Source organism: Cherax quadricarinatus, chromosome 14 (assembly GCF_038502225.1).
Source record: "Cherax quadricarinatus isolate ZL_2023a chromosome 14, ASM3850222v1, whole genome shotgun sequence".
Classification (NCBI taxonomy): domain Eukaryota; kingdom Metazoa; phylum Arthropoda; class Malacostraca; order Decapoda; family Parastacidae; genus Cherax; species Cherax quadricarinatus.
Window position 1 is genome coordinate 30,750,928 of NC_091305.1, and position 17,928 is coordinate 30,768,855.

The window sequence follows — 17,928 nt, forward strand, 5'->3', positions numbered from 1 at the left end:
CCAAAAATTATTCCACTTCTAGATACATGAATGCTATAGGAGTAATTACATCAGTATCCTAATAATTATCCTCTTAAATCATTAAATTCATCATTAATATATCTATTATTGCTTTACAGCTGGTGGCAGTCTTGGGTTTCTGCTTCCTAATACAACAAGAGCATCATTAACTTGAAAAAGGATCATTCACCCTCCCAAGTAATAAGAAATGGTTCCCTATAAGGAGTGGACAGATAGCTGTGTTAAGAGTGACCACTTCACATGCTGATGTAATCAAGCATAAAAGTATATCACAACTAGAAGAAAAAAAGGATCAGAAAGGATACCAGAAAATACAGTAGACTGTTATTTAGCACAAGTTTATTTGGCATGATTTGAGTATAGCACGATTGAAGGCACAATTTTATGTAACATGTCGTATGATGAATTTAACACAGTTCAGTTTGAGAGAAGGTAAAAAAAACTTTCCTTTTCCTCAAGCGGCCGCCTTGTTGTGGTTCAGCTGGGGAGACCTCCCGCCGTCCCCAGCAACCCCCCGACACCACCCCACCATCAAAGCATTCGTACTTCATACGTGTCCAGTCCAACTTCTCTGCTACAAGCTTGTGATTGTGAATTGTGATTGTGAACTGTTTTGATCTTTTAATTGCTACATCTTGTATCTACCAACTGACTAACTTACTGAATGATTTGATTGGCTTACTGAATGACTTGACTGACTTACTGAATGACTTGACTAACTTACTGAATGACTTGACTGAATTACTGAATGACTTGATTGACTTACTGAATCACTTGACTGAATGACAAAGTTAGACACTCCAGTACAACCATCAACTTCATTACCAGAACCTGTACCATCCACCTCAGCCCAGTAGGGCCACAGCATAACTCTCCACTCTCTTCACAATCATCTACAAACACCAGCACCCACAATTTAAGGTAAGAAATACTATTATTTCTGTTACATTTGTAGTCTTAAGCAGTAAAAACAACATAATATATCACAACAATGAACTGCAATTACATATTCACTTTTATTTTTGTAAGATGTGGAGGCCTAGAAAAAAGTTGTTCGGCTTTTTTGGGGCTCTCAGGAATGTAACCCTATTTTTCCTGTAAGTTCTTCAGTTCATCTGACACAGTTTTACCTAACACGGTGTTTTCAGGAACGTAACTACTGTGTTAAATAACGGTCTACTGTACTACTTCACATATTAAGAGGTAGACTGGACTGTTGCTATCCAAAATCTTTGAGAAACTCGTGAGCAAAGCATCCTCGACCCCTGCCAATTTGGCTTCAGGAAAAGCAAAAGCACAAACAATGCAATTGTAGAAATGTTAGACCTACTTTACACAGCACTTGAAGAAAATGATTATCCACTAGGACTCTTTATTGACCTAAGGAAAGTTTTTGATACAGCAGACCACAGCATCCTACTTCACAAACTTGATCATTATGGTATGAGAGGCCACACACTTATATATTTCAAATCCTACCTTATTAACAGACATTGATACATCTCTATTAAGGACACAACCTCATCAACAAGACCACTGGATACTGGAGTACCACAGGGAAGTGTCCTTGGCCCCCTGCATCAATGATCTTCCTAGCATATAACAACTTAAACCTATTCTCTTTGCTGACTATACAACTTACGTCATCTCCCACCCTAATCTTGCCACACTCAACACTATTTTTAACTAGAAGTTACCAAAAATATCGATCTGGTTGACTGCCAATAAACTTGCACCTAATATTGACAAAACCTTATACATCATGCTTGGGAGCAGAACAGGTGATGCCCAACTGAACACTATGATTAACAACATTTTTATTGCTAAGCATAATGAGGGCAAATTTCTGGGTCTGCACCTTGACAGCAACCTGAAATTCAACACCCATATCCAACACATAAAAAACTATCCAGAACAGTTGGGATCCTCTTAGAGATACATTACTATGTGCCACAGTCAGCCCTACTCACACTTTACTGTTCAATCATCTATTCCTACCTCACCTATGATATTTGTGCCTGGGGATCAACAGCAGCAACCCATCTAAAGCCAATAATAACCCAACAAAAAGCTGCAGCAAGAATTATCACACACCCCCACTCTTTGCAAAGAAATAAACATTTTCATTTTCAGTGCTACATAAACCAGAAATTAAAAATCTTTATAACAATGTAAATAGTGAAAACAATGTGTCTTATTACTTTACAACCATACATCTGCACCTTTAACCCCTTGAGGGTCAGTTCTGTTTTATGGTTTTGAACTCTGGGCCAGTGCTGTAGAACTACACCATAAGCTCAGCTCACTCAGATAAGTTGAGTGGTAAATTTCAGCTTAGATATGAGAGAATGGGTCTATGTGGTAAGTGTGCACCATGTAAAACATCCTGCAGCACACAGTGTGAGTTTGCAGTGTATTTTCAAGTGGTTTTTATGGTTATATTCATGGTCTCATTTGACAGACTGGAAGATATATTACAGAAATAGAGATTATTTTTATTGGTTTGAAGAGCAAAAACAGCTTGAAATCGAGCTCAAAGTAGCAGAAATATTTGACTTTTGCCGATATTCCAGAGTAAACAAATCACGTAACTTGTTCAATATGCGTCCACTGGTTGGTTTGATTTGCAATCATGAATGCACTGACATTTATTACATTAATATATAACAATAAATCTATTTTTTTGTGAATAAAATTTCTTTGTGTGAATAAAATTTAAAAATGGAATTCATGTGTAAAGCAGATGCAATGTTGTTTTAGTGCCAGGGATGCCTGCATTGTTTATTCTGGACCCTATTTTGAAATTTATGTGAAATTTGCCAAATTACCATTTTCTGATCATTTTATTGGGTAGTTATTTGTGCTCAATTGATAAATTGGAAGGCATACTAATGAACTAGCTAAGAATTTGGTCAACTAGAACAAAGTAATTAGCATAAAATAGGACTCATAGTGGACAAAATCGCCGGTGTAAATATCGCTGACACAGCAAAATTCACAAAAGCGTAATTTCCTCAGTTTTCCATCAAATTTCATGCTTTTTGTTTTATTACCTTCAGAAATAGATTCTTTATCATTTCATTAGAAAAAATAATTTTTTTTTTTAAATTCTTAGACCCTGTGGACAAGTTTTGGATTGGGGGTCTTAACCCTTTCAGGGTCTAGAGAAGTTATCACTGTATCACTTGCTGGTGATACAGATAAGTTATTGTTGTATAGCCCTTGTGGTTTAGTGCTTCTTTTTGATTATAATAATAATAATATCACTGTATCACTTGCTGGTGATACAGACAAGTTATCACTGTATCACTTGCTGGTGATACAGACGAGTTATCACTGTATCACTCACTGGTACTTAATGGAAAGAGGGGTGCTTTAATGAGAGTGACAGGCTCTTAATCCATGGACTAGAGCCCTCCTCCCCTTGTTCTTTATATCAAACCCAATTATCTTCCATCCCTAAGTGCTGTATGACTCCTGTGGGTTTAGAACTTCTCTCTGACTGTAATAATAAGAATAATCACACATACATTATTAGTATGGCCTCATCTAAATTACACAGCTCAGTTCTGGTCTCCATATTACAGAATACAGTGGACCCCTGGTTTACGATCAGCTCCCAATGCGACCAATTATGTAAGTGCGTTTGTATGTGTATGTTTGGGGGTCTGAAATGGACTAATCTAATTCACAATATTCCTTATGGGAACAAATTCGGTCAGTACTGGCACCTGAACATACTTCTGGAATGAAATAATATCGTAAACCGGGGGTCCACTGTAGATATAAATTCATTAGAAATCTTTCGTATAAAGAAAGATTGAAGTCCCTTAAATTACATTCACTTGTAAGACAAAGAATGAGGGGAGACATGATCAAAGTGTATACGTGGAAGATGGGTATTAGTAAAGGGGCTATAAATAAGGTCTTGAGGATATCCCTCAAAGAGGGAATCTGCAGTAATGGATTCAAGTTAGATAAGTTTAGATTTAGAAAGGGTGTAGGAAAGTATTGGTTTGGAAATAAGGTAGTTGATAAGTGGAACAGTCTGCCCAGTAGGGTTATTGAAGCTAAAATCTTGGATAGTTTCAAATTCAGGTTGGATAAATATATGAGTGAGAAGGGTTGGATTTGAGTGGGACTTGGACATGAGTTAATAGATTTATCAGAGGTTATTGTTTTGGTAATGTTGAAGATGGGTTGGACAAATACTTTGCTAGCGGGTTGGATTTGTGAAGGATCAGCCCAGAATGGGCCAACAGGCCTACTGAGGTGTTCCTCCATTCTTATGCTCTATACTCTCATACATTCCCTTATATAATCACTTTTCTTTTTTTCTTTCAACAAACCGGCCGTATCCCACCATGGCAGGGTGGCCCAAAAAGAAAAACAAAAGTTTCTCTCTTAAACTGTAGTAATGTATACAGGAGAAAAGGTTACTAGCCCCTTGCTCCCGGCATTTAAGTCACTTCTTATGACATGCATAGCTTACAGAGAAAGAATTCTGTTCCACGTCCCCATGGAGATAAGAGGAAATAAACAAGAACAAGAACTAGTAAGAAAATAGAAGAAAACCCAGAGGGGTGTGTATATATATGCTTGTACATGCAAGTGTAGTGTGACCCAAGTGCAAGTAGAAATACCAAAACGTACCTGAAATCATGCATGTTTCTTCAGTAATATACACAAGAGAAAGGGTTACTAACCCCTTGCTTCCAGCATTTAAGTTGCCTCTTATGACACATATGGCTTACAGAGGAAGAATTCTGTTCCATTTCCCCATGGAGATAAGAGGAAATAAACAAGAACTAGTAAGAAAATAAAAGAAAACCCAGAGTTGTGTTCATATATATGCTTGTACATGCATGTGTAGTGTGACCTAATGGTAAGTAGAAGTAGCAAGATGTACCTGAAATCTTGCATGTTTATGAGACAGAAAAAAGACACCAGCAACCCTATCATCATGTAAAACAATTACAGGCTTTCGTTTTACACTATTTGTACTTGTACATGTGCTTGTACTTATACTTGTATGTGTATGTGTACTTGTTTTACATGATGGTAGAACTGCTGGTGTCTTTTTTCTGTCTCATAAACATGCAAGATTTCAGGTACATCTTGCTACTTCTACTTACCGTTAGGTCACACTACACATGCATGTACAAGCATATATATGCACACAACTCTGGGTTTTCTTTTATTTTCTTACTAGTTCTTGTTCTTGTTTATTTCCTCTTATCTCCATGGGGAAGTGGAACAGAATTCTTCCTCTGTAAGCCATGTGTGTCATAAGAGGTGACTAAAATGCCAGGAGCAAAGGGCTAGTAACCCTTTCTCCTGTATATATTACTAAAGTTAAAAAGTGAAACTTCTGTTTTTCTTTTTGGGCCATCCTACTTCAGTAGGATATGGTCGGTTTGTTGAAAGGAGACGACGACGTGCAAGTGTAATGTGAAGTTAGTGCAAGTAGCAGTAGCAGCATGTACCTGAAATCCTGCATGTTTATGATACAGAAAAAAAGACACCAGCAATCCTACCATCATGTTAACCCCTTGACTGTCGCAACCCCCAATCCTGAAGTGTCTCTTGGTGTCGCAAAATTTTAAAAATAAAATTATTTTTTCTTATGAAATGATAGAGAATCTTTTCCCGATTATAATGACACCAAAAAAGCAAAATTTGATGGAAAACTGACGCAATTACGCTCTTGCGAAGTTAGCGGCCTCGGTGATATTTACAAATCAGTGATTTCACCCACTTTGAGCCCTATTTTCGGCTAATTCCATTGTTCCAGTTGACCAAACTCATAGCTATTTCTTTAGAACTCTATTTTTGCTATCGATTGAGCACAAGAAACTGCCCATTTACTGATTTCAACTACCCAATAACGTGGTCAGAAATTTGCAATTTGGCCAATTTCATGAAAATTAAAAAATATGACAATTTCAAAATAAGGTCCAGAATGAACAATGCAGACATTCCTGGCTCTAAAATAACATTTTCTTTGTGCATCAGTCATGTCTCCAGGCCCCTCTGATATTACTCTTGCTTTCTATTTTGAATTTTTATTCAAACAAAAAAATAGAAGATTTACTGTTATGCAGACTACTGCAATACTGTAATAATAGTATAAATAACATCAACCCATTCATGACTGCATATTAGAATGGCTAGTTGGACATTTATTGGAAAATGACATCATTTGTTTACTTTTGAACATCGGCAAAAATCAAACATTTCCCCTACTTCGAGCTCCATTTCCAGGTTCTTTTTATAGTAAAATCAATCAAAATCACCTCTATTTCTATAATATGTTTTCCATTTTATCAAATGAGATCAAGAAAACGAGAATACAACCATAAATACTATACGAAAATAAACCACAAAGTTGGCATTTTAATTAAAAAAAACGGTCGGAGTTTTTTTTTCTCATTATGCACTGCGTGCTGCAGGATTTTTTTATATGGTGCACACTGACCACACAGACCCATTCTCTCACATGTAGGCCTACCAGCTTTCTCCTGCTTGATTTGAAGCCGCTAGAATTTATGAGTATATATACGTCAAACACAGTACCTCGTAAGACGTATATATATGACCGCGACAGTCAAAGGGTTAAATAATTACAGGCTTTTCTTTTACACTCACTTGGCAGTATGGTAGTACCTCCCTGGGCAGATGCTGTCTACCAACCTACTACCTAGGATAATCACTTATATTACCTGGAGTTTACCTGGAGAGAGTTCCGGGGGTCAACGCCCCCGCGGCCCGGTCTGTGACCAGGCCTCCTGGTGGATCAGAGCCTGATCAACCAGGCTGTTGCTGCTGGCTGCACGCAAACCAACGTACGAGCCACAGCCCGGCTGATCAGGAACTGACTTTAGGTGCTTGTCCAGTGCCAGCTTGAAGACTGCCAGGGGTCTGTTGGTAATCCCCCTTATGTGTGCTGGGAGGCAGTTGAACAGTCTCGGGCCCCTGACACTTATTGTATGGTCTCTTAACGTGCTAGTGACACCCCTGCTTTTCATTGGGGGGATGGTGCATCGTCTGCCAAGTCTTTTGCTTTCGTAGTGAGTGACTTTCGTGTGCAAGTTCGGTACTAGTCCCTCTAGGATTTTCCAGGTGTATATAATCATGTATCTCTCCCTCCTGCGTTCCAGGGAATACAGGTTTAGGAACCTCAAGCGCTCCCAGTAATTGAGGTGTTTTATCTCCGTTATGCGCGCCGTGAAAGTTCTCTGTACATTTTCTAGGTCGGCAATTTCACCTGCCTTGAAAGGTGCTGTTAGTGTGCAGCAATATTCCAGCCTAGATAGAACAAGTGACCTGAAGAGTGTCATCATGGGCTTGGCCTCCCTAGTTTTGAAGGTTCTCATTATCCATCCTGTCATTTTTCTAGCAGATGCGATTGATACAATGTTATGGTCCTTGAAGGTGAGATCCTCCGACATGATCACTCCCAGGTCTTTGACGTTGGTGTTTCGCTCTATTTTGTGGCCAGAATTTGTTTTGTACTCTGATGAAGATTTAATTTCCTCATGTTTACCATATCTGAGTAATTGAAATTTCTCATCGTTGAACTTACATACTGTTTAAAACAGTTGAGACCAAAACAAATAAATTAGTCATAGAGGAATAGGGAAGAACTTATTGGGCATAAGAGTAAATGTAACAGAGACAAGCTACATTCATGAACTCATTTTAAGACAAAACTAATCGGGTGACATAATACGTAATTTGTTAGATGTTTCATTGGATGCAATTTTTTTGTTGTAGTTCATTACAAATTAAAACTTTGATAAATATAATTGTTTTCCTAGGTAATAAGTTGGTAAACAGCAGCCGCCCAGGGAGGTACTACCGTCCTGCCAAGTGAGTGTAAAACGAAAGCCTGTAATTGTTTAACATGATGGTAGGATTGCTGGTGTCTTTTTTCTGTATCATAAACATGCAGGATTTCAGGTACATCCTGCTACTGCTACTTGCACTTAGTTCACATTACACTTGCACGTTGTCTTCTTCTTTCAACAAACCGGCCATATCCTACTGAAGTAGGATGGCCCATAAAGAAAAACAGAAGTTTCTCTTTTTAACTTTAGGAGAAAGGGTTACTAGCCCTTTGCTCCTGGCATTTTAGTTGCCTTGTTTGACACACATGTAATTGTAATTGTTTTACATGATGGTAGAAGTGCTGGTGTCTTTTTTTCTGTCTCATAAACATGCAAGATTTCATGTACATCTTGCTACATCTACTTACACTTAGGTCACACTGCACATGCACAGACAAACATATATATACACACTTCCCTCTGGGTATCTTCTATTTCCTTACTAGTTCTTGTTCCTGTTTATCTTCTCTTATATCCATGGGGATGTGGAAAAGAATTCTTTCTCTGTGAGCCATGCGTGTCTTAAGAGGCGACTAAAGTGCCGAAAGCTGGTAACCCCCTCTCCTGTATATATTGCTAAATTTTAAAGGAGAAAATTTTCTTTTTACTTTTTGGCCACCCTGCATCGGCGGGATACGGCCAATATGTTAGAAATTTTTTTGATGATATTTGTTAGCAATTGATTTTATTTTTGGCAATATATATAACTGTAGATGTATGGTAAGAATACATATATATTGCAAAATAGCATCATTAAAGCAAATGCTTTCGGTTTTAAAAACAAGTTACATAGTGACATGAGTAAGGCTTGGTGGGTGAAAACAGTATGTACTTGCCTAGCATGGGTCATTAGGCCTACTGCAAACAACCCCCTTGTTATACAAATTTTTGCCATAATGCAACTGAGAAGCAACTTAATCCATGTTGGTGGAGCATTTTAAAGGTACTTGATAATTATGATTAAGAGAGCTTGTACAAGAATGGGAAACCTGCTGTATGCCACTCACAGTGTTAGTCAAGTGTGTCTGGCACTTTTATATCTGAATATTTTATAAAGTACTGCATAATATTAAGAAAAAATGTTATACTATTTTTATCAAGAAACAGTTTATTACACATTTATATATTATATGACATTTTTTAATAATAAATCTCATTCAATTATTGGGACACTGTAAACCATGACCAATTATTCCTGATTGTATTTTATTATTCAAGAAAGAGCATAAATCTCCTATTTTTTTGTGATTATGAATTCAAAATGTAAAGCAAGTGCAACAAAAGAAATGCCTGGGGACATGATTAATTAACAGAGGAAATGTTTTTTTCAAAATTATATAAGGATCATGCTACACATCATATAGACATAATACAGACAGATGTACTAGAACAAATTGACATAATTGTGAGTGTGGTAGCCAGGTGACTTGTAGGAGTGTATGGCAAGAATTAAAATGAGACATTTTCTCTGGATTACTACCACCAGAGAAACTGTGTATATTATTGAGGTAATAATAAAGATGCTTAAAATACAATGCTTGTGTCAACTTTTACTCCTTTTTTGGCATCTGATTCAATAAATGATTTAAGTTCTTAAGATGTACAGGCCTACTGCAGTGCCCTTTAGTCTTAAGTTCTTAAGATGCACAGGCCTACTGCAGTGCCCTTTAGTCTTAAGTTCTTAAGATGCACAGGCCTACTGCAGTGCCCTTTAGTCTTAAGTTCTTAAGATGTTCTTATTCCAAGTTTCACGAGCGTAAGATAGCAAAGTCTTTCATAACAACTTTCGCAGATGTGTATGTATCAAGTTGCTGCTGCAGTCACAACATATGGCTGCTCAACTCCAATATTCGAGTCTGCATTTTTAAAGTCAGCTCACATTAATCAGCCGGCAGGTCAAGTCACGCCATCTGACAGGGGAAAAAAATAAAAACTTGTTTTTCATGCCTTTGAATCTCAGCAAACGAATCATTTAAATATTGATATGTTTCTAAGCAAATTTTCACAACATTGCAGACATCTGTATCAGACAACGATGATGTCTGATGTAAGGATACCATCACTTTCACCTCACTCACACATAATCACTGTTTTTGCAGAGGTGCTCAGAACACAACAGTTTAGAAGCATATACATATAAAGATACATAACATATCCCTCCAAACTGTCAATATCCCGAACCCCTCCTTTATAGTGCAGGCATTGTACTTCCCATTTCCAGTACTCAAGTCCGGTTATATAAAAATAACCAGTTTCCCTGAATCCCTTCACTAAATATTACCCTGCTCACACTCCAACAATATATATTATATTGTATTATATTATATTATATTGTCTGATTATGAAGTTCAAAGGTAACTATATTTTATCATATTATACTATTTTATTATAAAGGTGCTTCTACCAAAAGAGTTAAAAGGTGAAAAGAAAACCCAATTTAATGTACTGGTCAAGTAAGTAAGAGTTGCAGTTGATGGGTCATCCTAGAGCTAAGACTAGCCTCAAGAGGTACTGATCCCTCTTAATTAAGATTCTATTTGAGCAAGTTCTTCCAGGGTTATCCCTAGGCATCCCTGACAATTTATATTTTTATATAATACTATTTCTGGTGTGAGCAAACATGATGATCAAGCCAGAAAATGTTCAAGCTGTCCGGTATTTCTGTCTGCGCTTCGGCACTCACATTTGGGATGCAGCTATGCACGATTTCTTGTTCAATGATAACACGTGCAAGAGGCTGGGCTCCGGCACATATGGTGTGTGCTTCTCGGCCGAAGTAGCATCCAATACCTGGGTAACAAAACTCTTTGACAATACCCAGAGCGGCGTGGAGAGTCTTCTACAGGAGGTTGAGGCTATGGAAGCACTGAAGGATATTCCAGGCATACAGAAAATGATCGCTGTATGTCCTGAGAGGATGACTATCGTAACAGAGTATGCTGGATAGTCTTGGGAATCACTCATGAAGAGTGAAGACCTCTCACCCAGGGAAAATCTCCGAATTGTAACCCAGGTGTGTGACACCCTGGATAGGATGCACGCCCAGGGATGGGTTCACGTAGATGTCAAGACCAATAACATCTGCGTACAAAGGACTCGAAGGGGCGTCCAGGCTAAGCTGATTGACTTCGGGTTAGCCGTCCCAGAGAGTCACAGATACAACTTCGAATCCCAGAACGAGTGCTGGCATGTGGCCCCCGAAGTATTGCTCAACGAACCCGTCACCTCGGCAGCCGACTTCTTCAGCGTTGGACGCCTCCTGCAGGAGATAGATGCTAATGTCTGTGATCTTAACCCACTCATCAGAATGTGGATTCGAGAGGCCGTGTCTGCAGAGCCTACACGGCGCCTTGATTTATACGTTGTGTCTGAGTTAATAACCCGTATGTTGTATTCCACCATGTGAGTCTCTTAACCACATTTTTTAGTGCACTTGAACTGCAAAAAAAAAAAAAAGTAAAATTTAGTGGAACTTAAAACAGACAGATATTATTTTTTTTATGAGTTTAATAACATTATTTATGTTCTATTATTTTAAGGAATTCTGAGATGTTTATTTATGGAAGACAATTATATTTATATTTATAATGTACCAGTTGATTGTATGACTCCCATCTACTAATGACTCAGTTGATTGTATGACCACCATCTACTAGTGACTCAGTTGATTGTATGACCCCCATCTACTAGTGACTTAGTTGATTGTATGACTCCCATCTACTAGTGACTCAGTTGATTGTATGACCCCCATCTACTAGTGATTTGATTGTATGACCCCCATCTAGTAGTGACTCAGTTGATTGTATGACCCCCATCTACTAGTGACTCAGTTGATTGTATGACTCCCATCTACTAGTGATTTAGTTGATTGTATGACCCCCATCTACTAGTGACTTAGTTATTGTATGACTCCCATCTACTAGTGACTCAGCTGACTGTATGAACCCCATCAACTAGTGACTCAGTTGATTGTATGACCCCCATCTACTAGTGACTTAGTTGATTGTATGACTCCCATCTACTAGTGACTCAGTTGACTGTATGAACCCCATCAACTAGTGACTCAGTTGATTGTATGACCCCCATCTACTAGTGACTTAGTTGATTGTATTACTCCCATCTACTAGTGACTCAGTTGACTGTATGAACCCCATCAACTAGTGACTCAGTTGATTGTATGACCCCCCATCTACTAGTGACTTAGTTGATTGTATGACTCCCATCTACTAGAGGTCACCGGACCTAACTGTTTGTGACTTCTTTCTTTGAGGGTACGTGAATAGCACAGTTTACGTACCACCACTACCTGCAACCCTGGAGGAGCTAAAAATTTCCATCACTGAAGCAGTTCGCATGATAACACCAGATATGCTGCAGAGCGTCGGGACCGAACTGGACTATCACATCGATGTTTGCCGAGCAACCAGAGGGGCGCACGTTGAGTGCCTTTAATGCTACCCTATACCATGTGAAACTGAATGAAATCCTGCATCTGAAGCTACTAACTGTGAAAGATTATTAAAATAAAGTTACATGTTATACCTGTTTGAAATCAGGGAGTGTTTTTGTGGGCATCCTGTATATATATCGTACTCTCAGAGAAATACAACCCTCAGCAGAGTATACATCTTCTGTATAGCCTAAAGGATTTTTTTTTTTTTGTATTACGTACCATAGTTTTCATTTATATGAAGCTTAGTTTATTTATACACATATAATTTCTTAAATAGTTATCGTCAATGTTGCTGAACACTAGGCTAAGCTGAGGTGTCAAATAATCTCTTTGTTTTTGTTTTTAAATCAGATGCCCTGGAAGTGCTAAATAGTCTTAATGGAAATATGTTTTACTTTCATTTATTTATTGTCAGTGTAACCCCAAATAAAGAAAAACAACATAACAAAGCATGATTCAACTACATGTGCAGAACTGATGAACACTCTGACCACATCTTTGCCTCTCTGTCCGCTGTTTCAAGATGTCTCTGAATCCTGCTAGATGTAGTCAAAAGATTGCAGGGGCACAAAATTGTTTCCACGGACTGCTAAAGTGAATGGACGTTATCTGTGCACTTTACATATCATCCTGGACCTCGAGAGAATTAGTAGTAGTAATATTTACGTTAAGCGCTCAACCCTTGTGTTTCATTCAGCGCAGAGTGGTGGAGGCTTGATACACTGTCTTCTAATTACGGTGCTGCTGACCCTCTGGCTGATGGTAACTCCCAGATTCCAAGAAAAACTTTCAAGCCATCACCCCAGCAATTTATCATAATATATAAAGCACAAAAATACAATAACAGGAGAAAATTGGACACATCAGAAACAACAACATTATTTCACTAAGGGCAAATCCCGTCTTGTGAATATCCTGCACCTCTAAGAGTAATCACACATGGATAGCTAGATCAAGTCCCATACTCCCAAGGGAAGTGGATACTCCTGGTTAAGGACTCCTATACTAGACTATTAGAAAGTGTGACACAGTGCCTCACCAAAAGCTGATGTTCAAACTGAAACAGTAAAAAAGTAACATGAATGGTGATCAAATGTATATAGAAATACAGTGTTTGAACGTATCGGATGTCGAACAACCCAGAGTCAGAGCAGTTTTGTGACTTGTTTAAAATATAGTTGTAAAAACAACTTTACATGAAAGCCCTGTTTCACAGGTGTTTTGAAGTGACCTCTGACACTGACCTAACTCTCAGAGACTTATGGAAGAGTCAGTTCAACATCATCCAGTGTGTGAGGTTAATAATTAAAGCCTGAAAGGTACTGTTTCGGACATCGAACTTTTCACAGTTCGAACACCATCTAGGAACTAATTAAGTTCAAACACTGGGATTCCACTATACTTAAAAAATAGAAACCGGAGGATAATGGTATGAAAGGAGGTATCAGAGAGGGAGAGAAAGACTAGTGAAGTCCCCTAAGGTTCACGATGTAAATTAATGACTTAGCGGAGGAAATTAAGAGCTTCACATTACTGCTTTATGGACCAAAAAAGTGAAACGATTTAAAACATATATATAAACGTTAAGCTATGTTGGTGTATGTGGCACCAGCACAGAGCCCACTGCATGCAAAGATACTCGAGAAGACACAAAGGTTTGTGACGAGGTTGGTACAGGACGTGAATGATATTTACTATGGAAAGACACTTGAGGAAATCTACCTAATAACAGTAGAAGAGAGAGGACCAAGGGAATATGATCATGGCATACAAAATACTTTGGGGACTAAATAGAGAAAGAGCCCATGCACACACATGCTCTAAATTCACTGAAGAGTAACGGGGACGTTAAGAAATGTTTTTCATTCTCATGGCAGTAAGTTGAACATACTAAACGAAAAGCTGCTGGAGGCAAACAGCATGCAGAGCTTCAAGAGTGGATATAACTAGGCACTGGGTAGTTTCAAATTTAGATTGGATAAATACATTAGTGAGAGGGGTTGGATTTGAGTGGGACTTGCGTATCAGAGCTTATTTCTTGGGTAGCATTGAAAATTGGGTTGGGCAAACGTTTTGTTAGTGGGATGAATTGTAAAGGACCTGCCTAGTATTGGCCAACAGGCCTCCTGCAGTGCTCCTCCTTTCTTATGTTCTTATGTTCTTATGAACTCTAGGAATCAATGAAGTTTGTCGGTGGTAGTCAAGAAGCGGCACTAAGAATTATGACTCGACCCCTGCAAGCACAACTAGGTGAGGAAAAAATAGGCGAGTATAAAAGCACGCACGCACGCACGCACACACACACACACACACGCACACACGCACACACACACACACACACACACACACACACACACACACACACACCGACATTTTAATAAGGAATCGTTCAGGACCCTGTACACCGAGTACGTTAGGCTCATATTGGAGTATGCGGCACCAGTTTGGAACCCACACCTAGCCAAGCATGTAAAGTAACTAGAGAAAGTGCAAAGGTTTGCAACAATACTAGTCCCAGAGCTAAGAGGTATGTCCTACGAGGAGAGGTTAAGGGAAATCAATCTGACGACATTGGAGGACAGGAGAGATAGGGGGGACATGATAACGACATACAAAATACTGAGAGAAATTGACAAGGTGGACAAAGACAGGATGTTCCAGAGATGGGACACAGCAACAAGGGGACACAGTTGGAAACTGAAGACACAGATGAATCACAAGGATGTTAGGAAGTATTTCTTCAGCCACAAAGTAGTCAGGAAGTAGAATAGTTTGGGAAGCGATGTAGTGGAGGCAGGATCCATACATAGCTTTAAGCAGAGGTATGATAAAGCTCACGGTTCAGGGAGAGACCTAGTAGCGACCAGTGAAGAGGTGGGGCCAGGAGTATGGACTCGACCCCTGCAACCTCAACTAGGTGAGTACACACACACACACACACACACTAACACACACGCACATCTTTTCGAAATGGCTTCACAGAATGTTGAGTTTGGACCATCTCGCAGCCCTGGTGAAGTGTTCTGGAAACATTAATAATTGTATATTGGGTCCCCTCAGGGAAGGTTCCTTGATGTTGGTGAGGGGCTCTTGATTTAGGGAATTGGATCTGTGCTCCAGTTCCCCGAATTAAGCCTGAATGCCTTCCATATCCTTCCCAGGAGCTGTATAATCCTACGGGTTTAGCGCTTCCCCTTGACTATAATAATAATGTATATTGGGTTTCCAAGGATGGAGAAGCAATCAAGAGGCAGTGACGCTATGTTGCTGCACCCCAAGTGCACTCCACTGACAGCCAATAAAATAAAATTCTCTGGAAAAAAATATTATCTGCAATCTATATATATATCTATCTATATATATATATATATATCTATATATCTATATATATATAAATATATCTATATATATATGTGTGTGTGTGTGTGTGTGTGTGTGTGTGTGTGTGTGTGTGTGTGTGTGTGTGTGTGTGTGTGTGTGTGTGTGTGTGTGTGTGTGTGTGTGTGTGTGTGTGTGTGTGTGTGTGTGTGTGTGTGTGTGTGTGTGTGTAAACCTACAAATTCCTTGCTGCCTGGCTTTCCCAAAAACTCCCATGTACCAAGGATCAATGAGAAAGTAAACAGAGGATCAATGAGAAAGTAAACAGATGATCAGTGAGAAAGTAAAGAGGATCCATTAGAAAGTAAACAAAGGATCAATGAGAAAGTAAACAAAGGATCAATGAGAAAGTAAACAAAGGATCAATGAGAAAGTAAACAGAGAATCAATGAGAAAGTAAACAGAGGATCATTGAGAAAGTAAACAGAGGATCAGTGAGAAAGTAAACAGAGGATCCATGAGAAAGTAAACAGAGGATCAATAAGAAAGTAAACAGGGTAACAGTTCCCTCACTTCATCAACTCTCCAGTTAACAATCAGTACTTTCAGACAAGTTGCTTTCAATAAATGAAGTGCAATTTATTTCGCGATGTACAAATTAAAATTCGTACTATATTAACTGTTATCTTTAATATTTCAGTCAAGAAATCGAAAATCCAGTTTTGTTACAGGCCTTTGATAAAAAATTTAAACCCACTGATGATGATCCATGTTCCTATTCCTCATGTGTTCTGGCTATAGAAAATAAAACGTGTTACTTCGAGGGGATTTATATTTTTTTTTTTTTTTTTTTTTTTTTTTTTGTGTTTTTTTTTGTGTGTGTGTGTGTGTGTGTGTGTGTGTGTGTGTGTGTGTGTGTGTGTGTGTGTGTGTGTGTGTGTGTGTGTGTGTGTGTGTGTGTGTGTGTGAGTGAGAGAGGAGAGAGAAAGAGTCCTTAACCTGCAAATAGCTTTTCAATAAAACTAGGGATCCATAACCTAACCTTGTCAAACCCTGTGTAAAAAAAGAAAAGAGAAAGAGAGAGAGAGAGAGAGAGAGAGAGAGAGAGAGAGAGAGAGAGAGAGAAATTCAAATTCAATTCAAATTCAAAGTTTATTCTCTATAAGGATTACAATGCTGAGTTTACAGAAATTTGGTTATTGTGTGGTTTACATGTAGTAAAATTGTGATTACAGAGTGTACCACTAGAACGCTTAGCATGGCTAGGCATTTCGGGCATACTTAGTTCTATTCTTATTTGTAAAATATTACAAATTATGAGGTAAGTTGGTATTATGGCTAAGTGACTAAATACTAGTTTGTGAGTTTAGCAATGTGAATGCTTTTGTTTTGGCACAGTACATAGTTTCAGTATTGGAGTATCACAGGATTCATTATTTTAAGATTGAGATTAATATTTCTGTTTATGGTCAAATGAGTGAGTGAGTGTAAGTGTGAACCACCAGGTGGTATTCGTGTAGTTAGTTGACGGGGTGTATCAGGGAGATAAGATGTTTTCTAATGGTAGTTTTGAAGGTGATGAATGTGTCTGCAGTTCTAGAGTTCTCAGGTAGGGTATTCCAGATTTTAGGGCCTTTGACATACATTGAATTTTTGTAAAGGTTTAGTCGGACACGGGGAATGTCGTTGAGATGTTTGTGTCTGGTGTTATGCCTGTGGGTTCTGTCACAACTATCAAGAAAGCATTTTAGGTCAAGGTTGATATTAGAGTTTAAGGCCCTTTAGATGTAGATTGCACAGTAGTAAGTGTGGATGTACTGAACTGGGAGTAAGTTTAGGTCTATGAAGAGTGGGGGGGTGTGTTGCCAGGGATGGGATTTAGTGATTATTCTTACTGCAGCTTTTTGTTGGGTTATTATTGGCTTTAGGTGTGTTGCTGCAGTTGATCCCCAAGCACAAATAGCATAGGTGAGGTATGGATAAATGAGTGGTATAGTGTGAGAAGGGCATTTTGCGGCACGTAGTATCGTATCTTGGAGAGGATCCCAACCGTTTTGGATACTTTTTTGGTTATATGCTGGATATGGGTGCTGAAATTCAGGTTGTTGTCAAGGTATAAGCCTAGGAATTTTCCCCCATTATTTCTGGTAATTAGAGTATTGTCAATCTTAATGTTAATTTGTGCATCTCCTGCTCTGCTACCAAACATAATATAGTAGGTTTTGTCAGTGTTAAGCGTAAGTTTAT

The 17,928-nt window shown here is 38.6% G+C and overlaps 2 protein-coding genes and 1 long non-coding RNA gene across 6 annotated transcripts in view; 2 read left to right on the forward strand and 1 right to left on the reverse strand.

The window, feature by feature from the left end:
- LOC128696308 (synaptic vesicle glycoprotein 2C-like) overlaps positions 1 to 9,445 on the forward strand; it is a 494,702-nt gene extending 485,257 nt beyond the window's left edge. For all 3 annotated transcript variants that reach the window (XM_070084944.1, XM_070084946.1, XM_070084945.1), the window contains one exon: positions 120 to 9,445. In XM_070084944.1, the coding sequence (XP_069941045.1) occupies positions 120 to 175 (56 nt within the window). In that variant the 3' untranslated portion in view covers positions 176 to 9,445. The remainder of the gene's footprint in view (positions 1 to 119) is intronic.
- LOC138852687 (uncharacterized) overlaps positions 1 to 9,445 on the forward strand; it is a 335,885-nt gene extending 326,440 nt beyond the window's left edge. Inside the window, exon 2 of the mRNA XM_070084948.1 lies at positions 8,818 to 9,445. The gene's annotated coding sequence lies outside the window, so the exon portion shown is untranslated. The remainder of the gene's footprint in view (positions 1 to 8,817) is intronic.
- The window catches only part of LOC138852688 (uncharacterized), a 56,504-nt gene continuing 47,576 nt past the window's right edge, over positions 9,001 to 17,928 (reverse strand). The window contains exons 1-2 of one of the 2 annotated variants that reach the window (XR_011392009.1): positions 12,208 to 12,490; positions 9,062 to 11,348 (exon numbers count right to left, since the gene is read on the reverse strand). This is a non-coding gene — a long non-coding RNA (uncharacterized lncRNA). Of the gene's footprint in view, positions 11,349 to 12,207; positions 12,491 to 17,928 lie in introns of those variants that run through there. The other variant, XR_011392008.1, reaches the window with a different exon arrangement.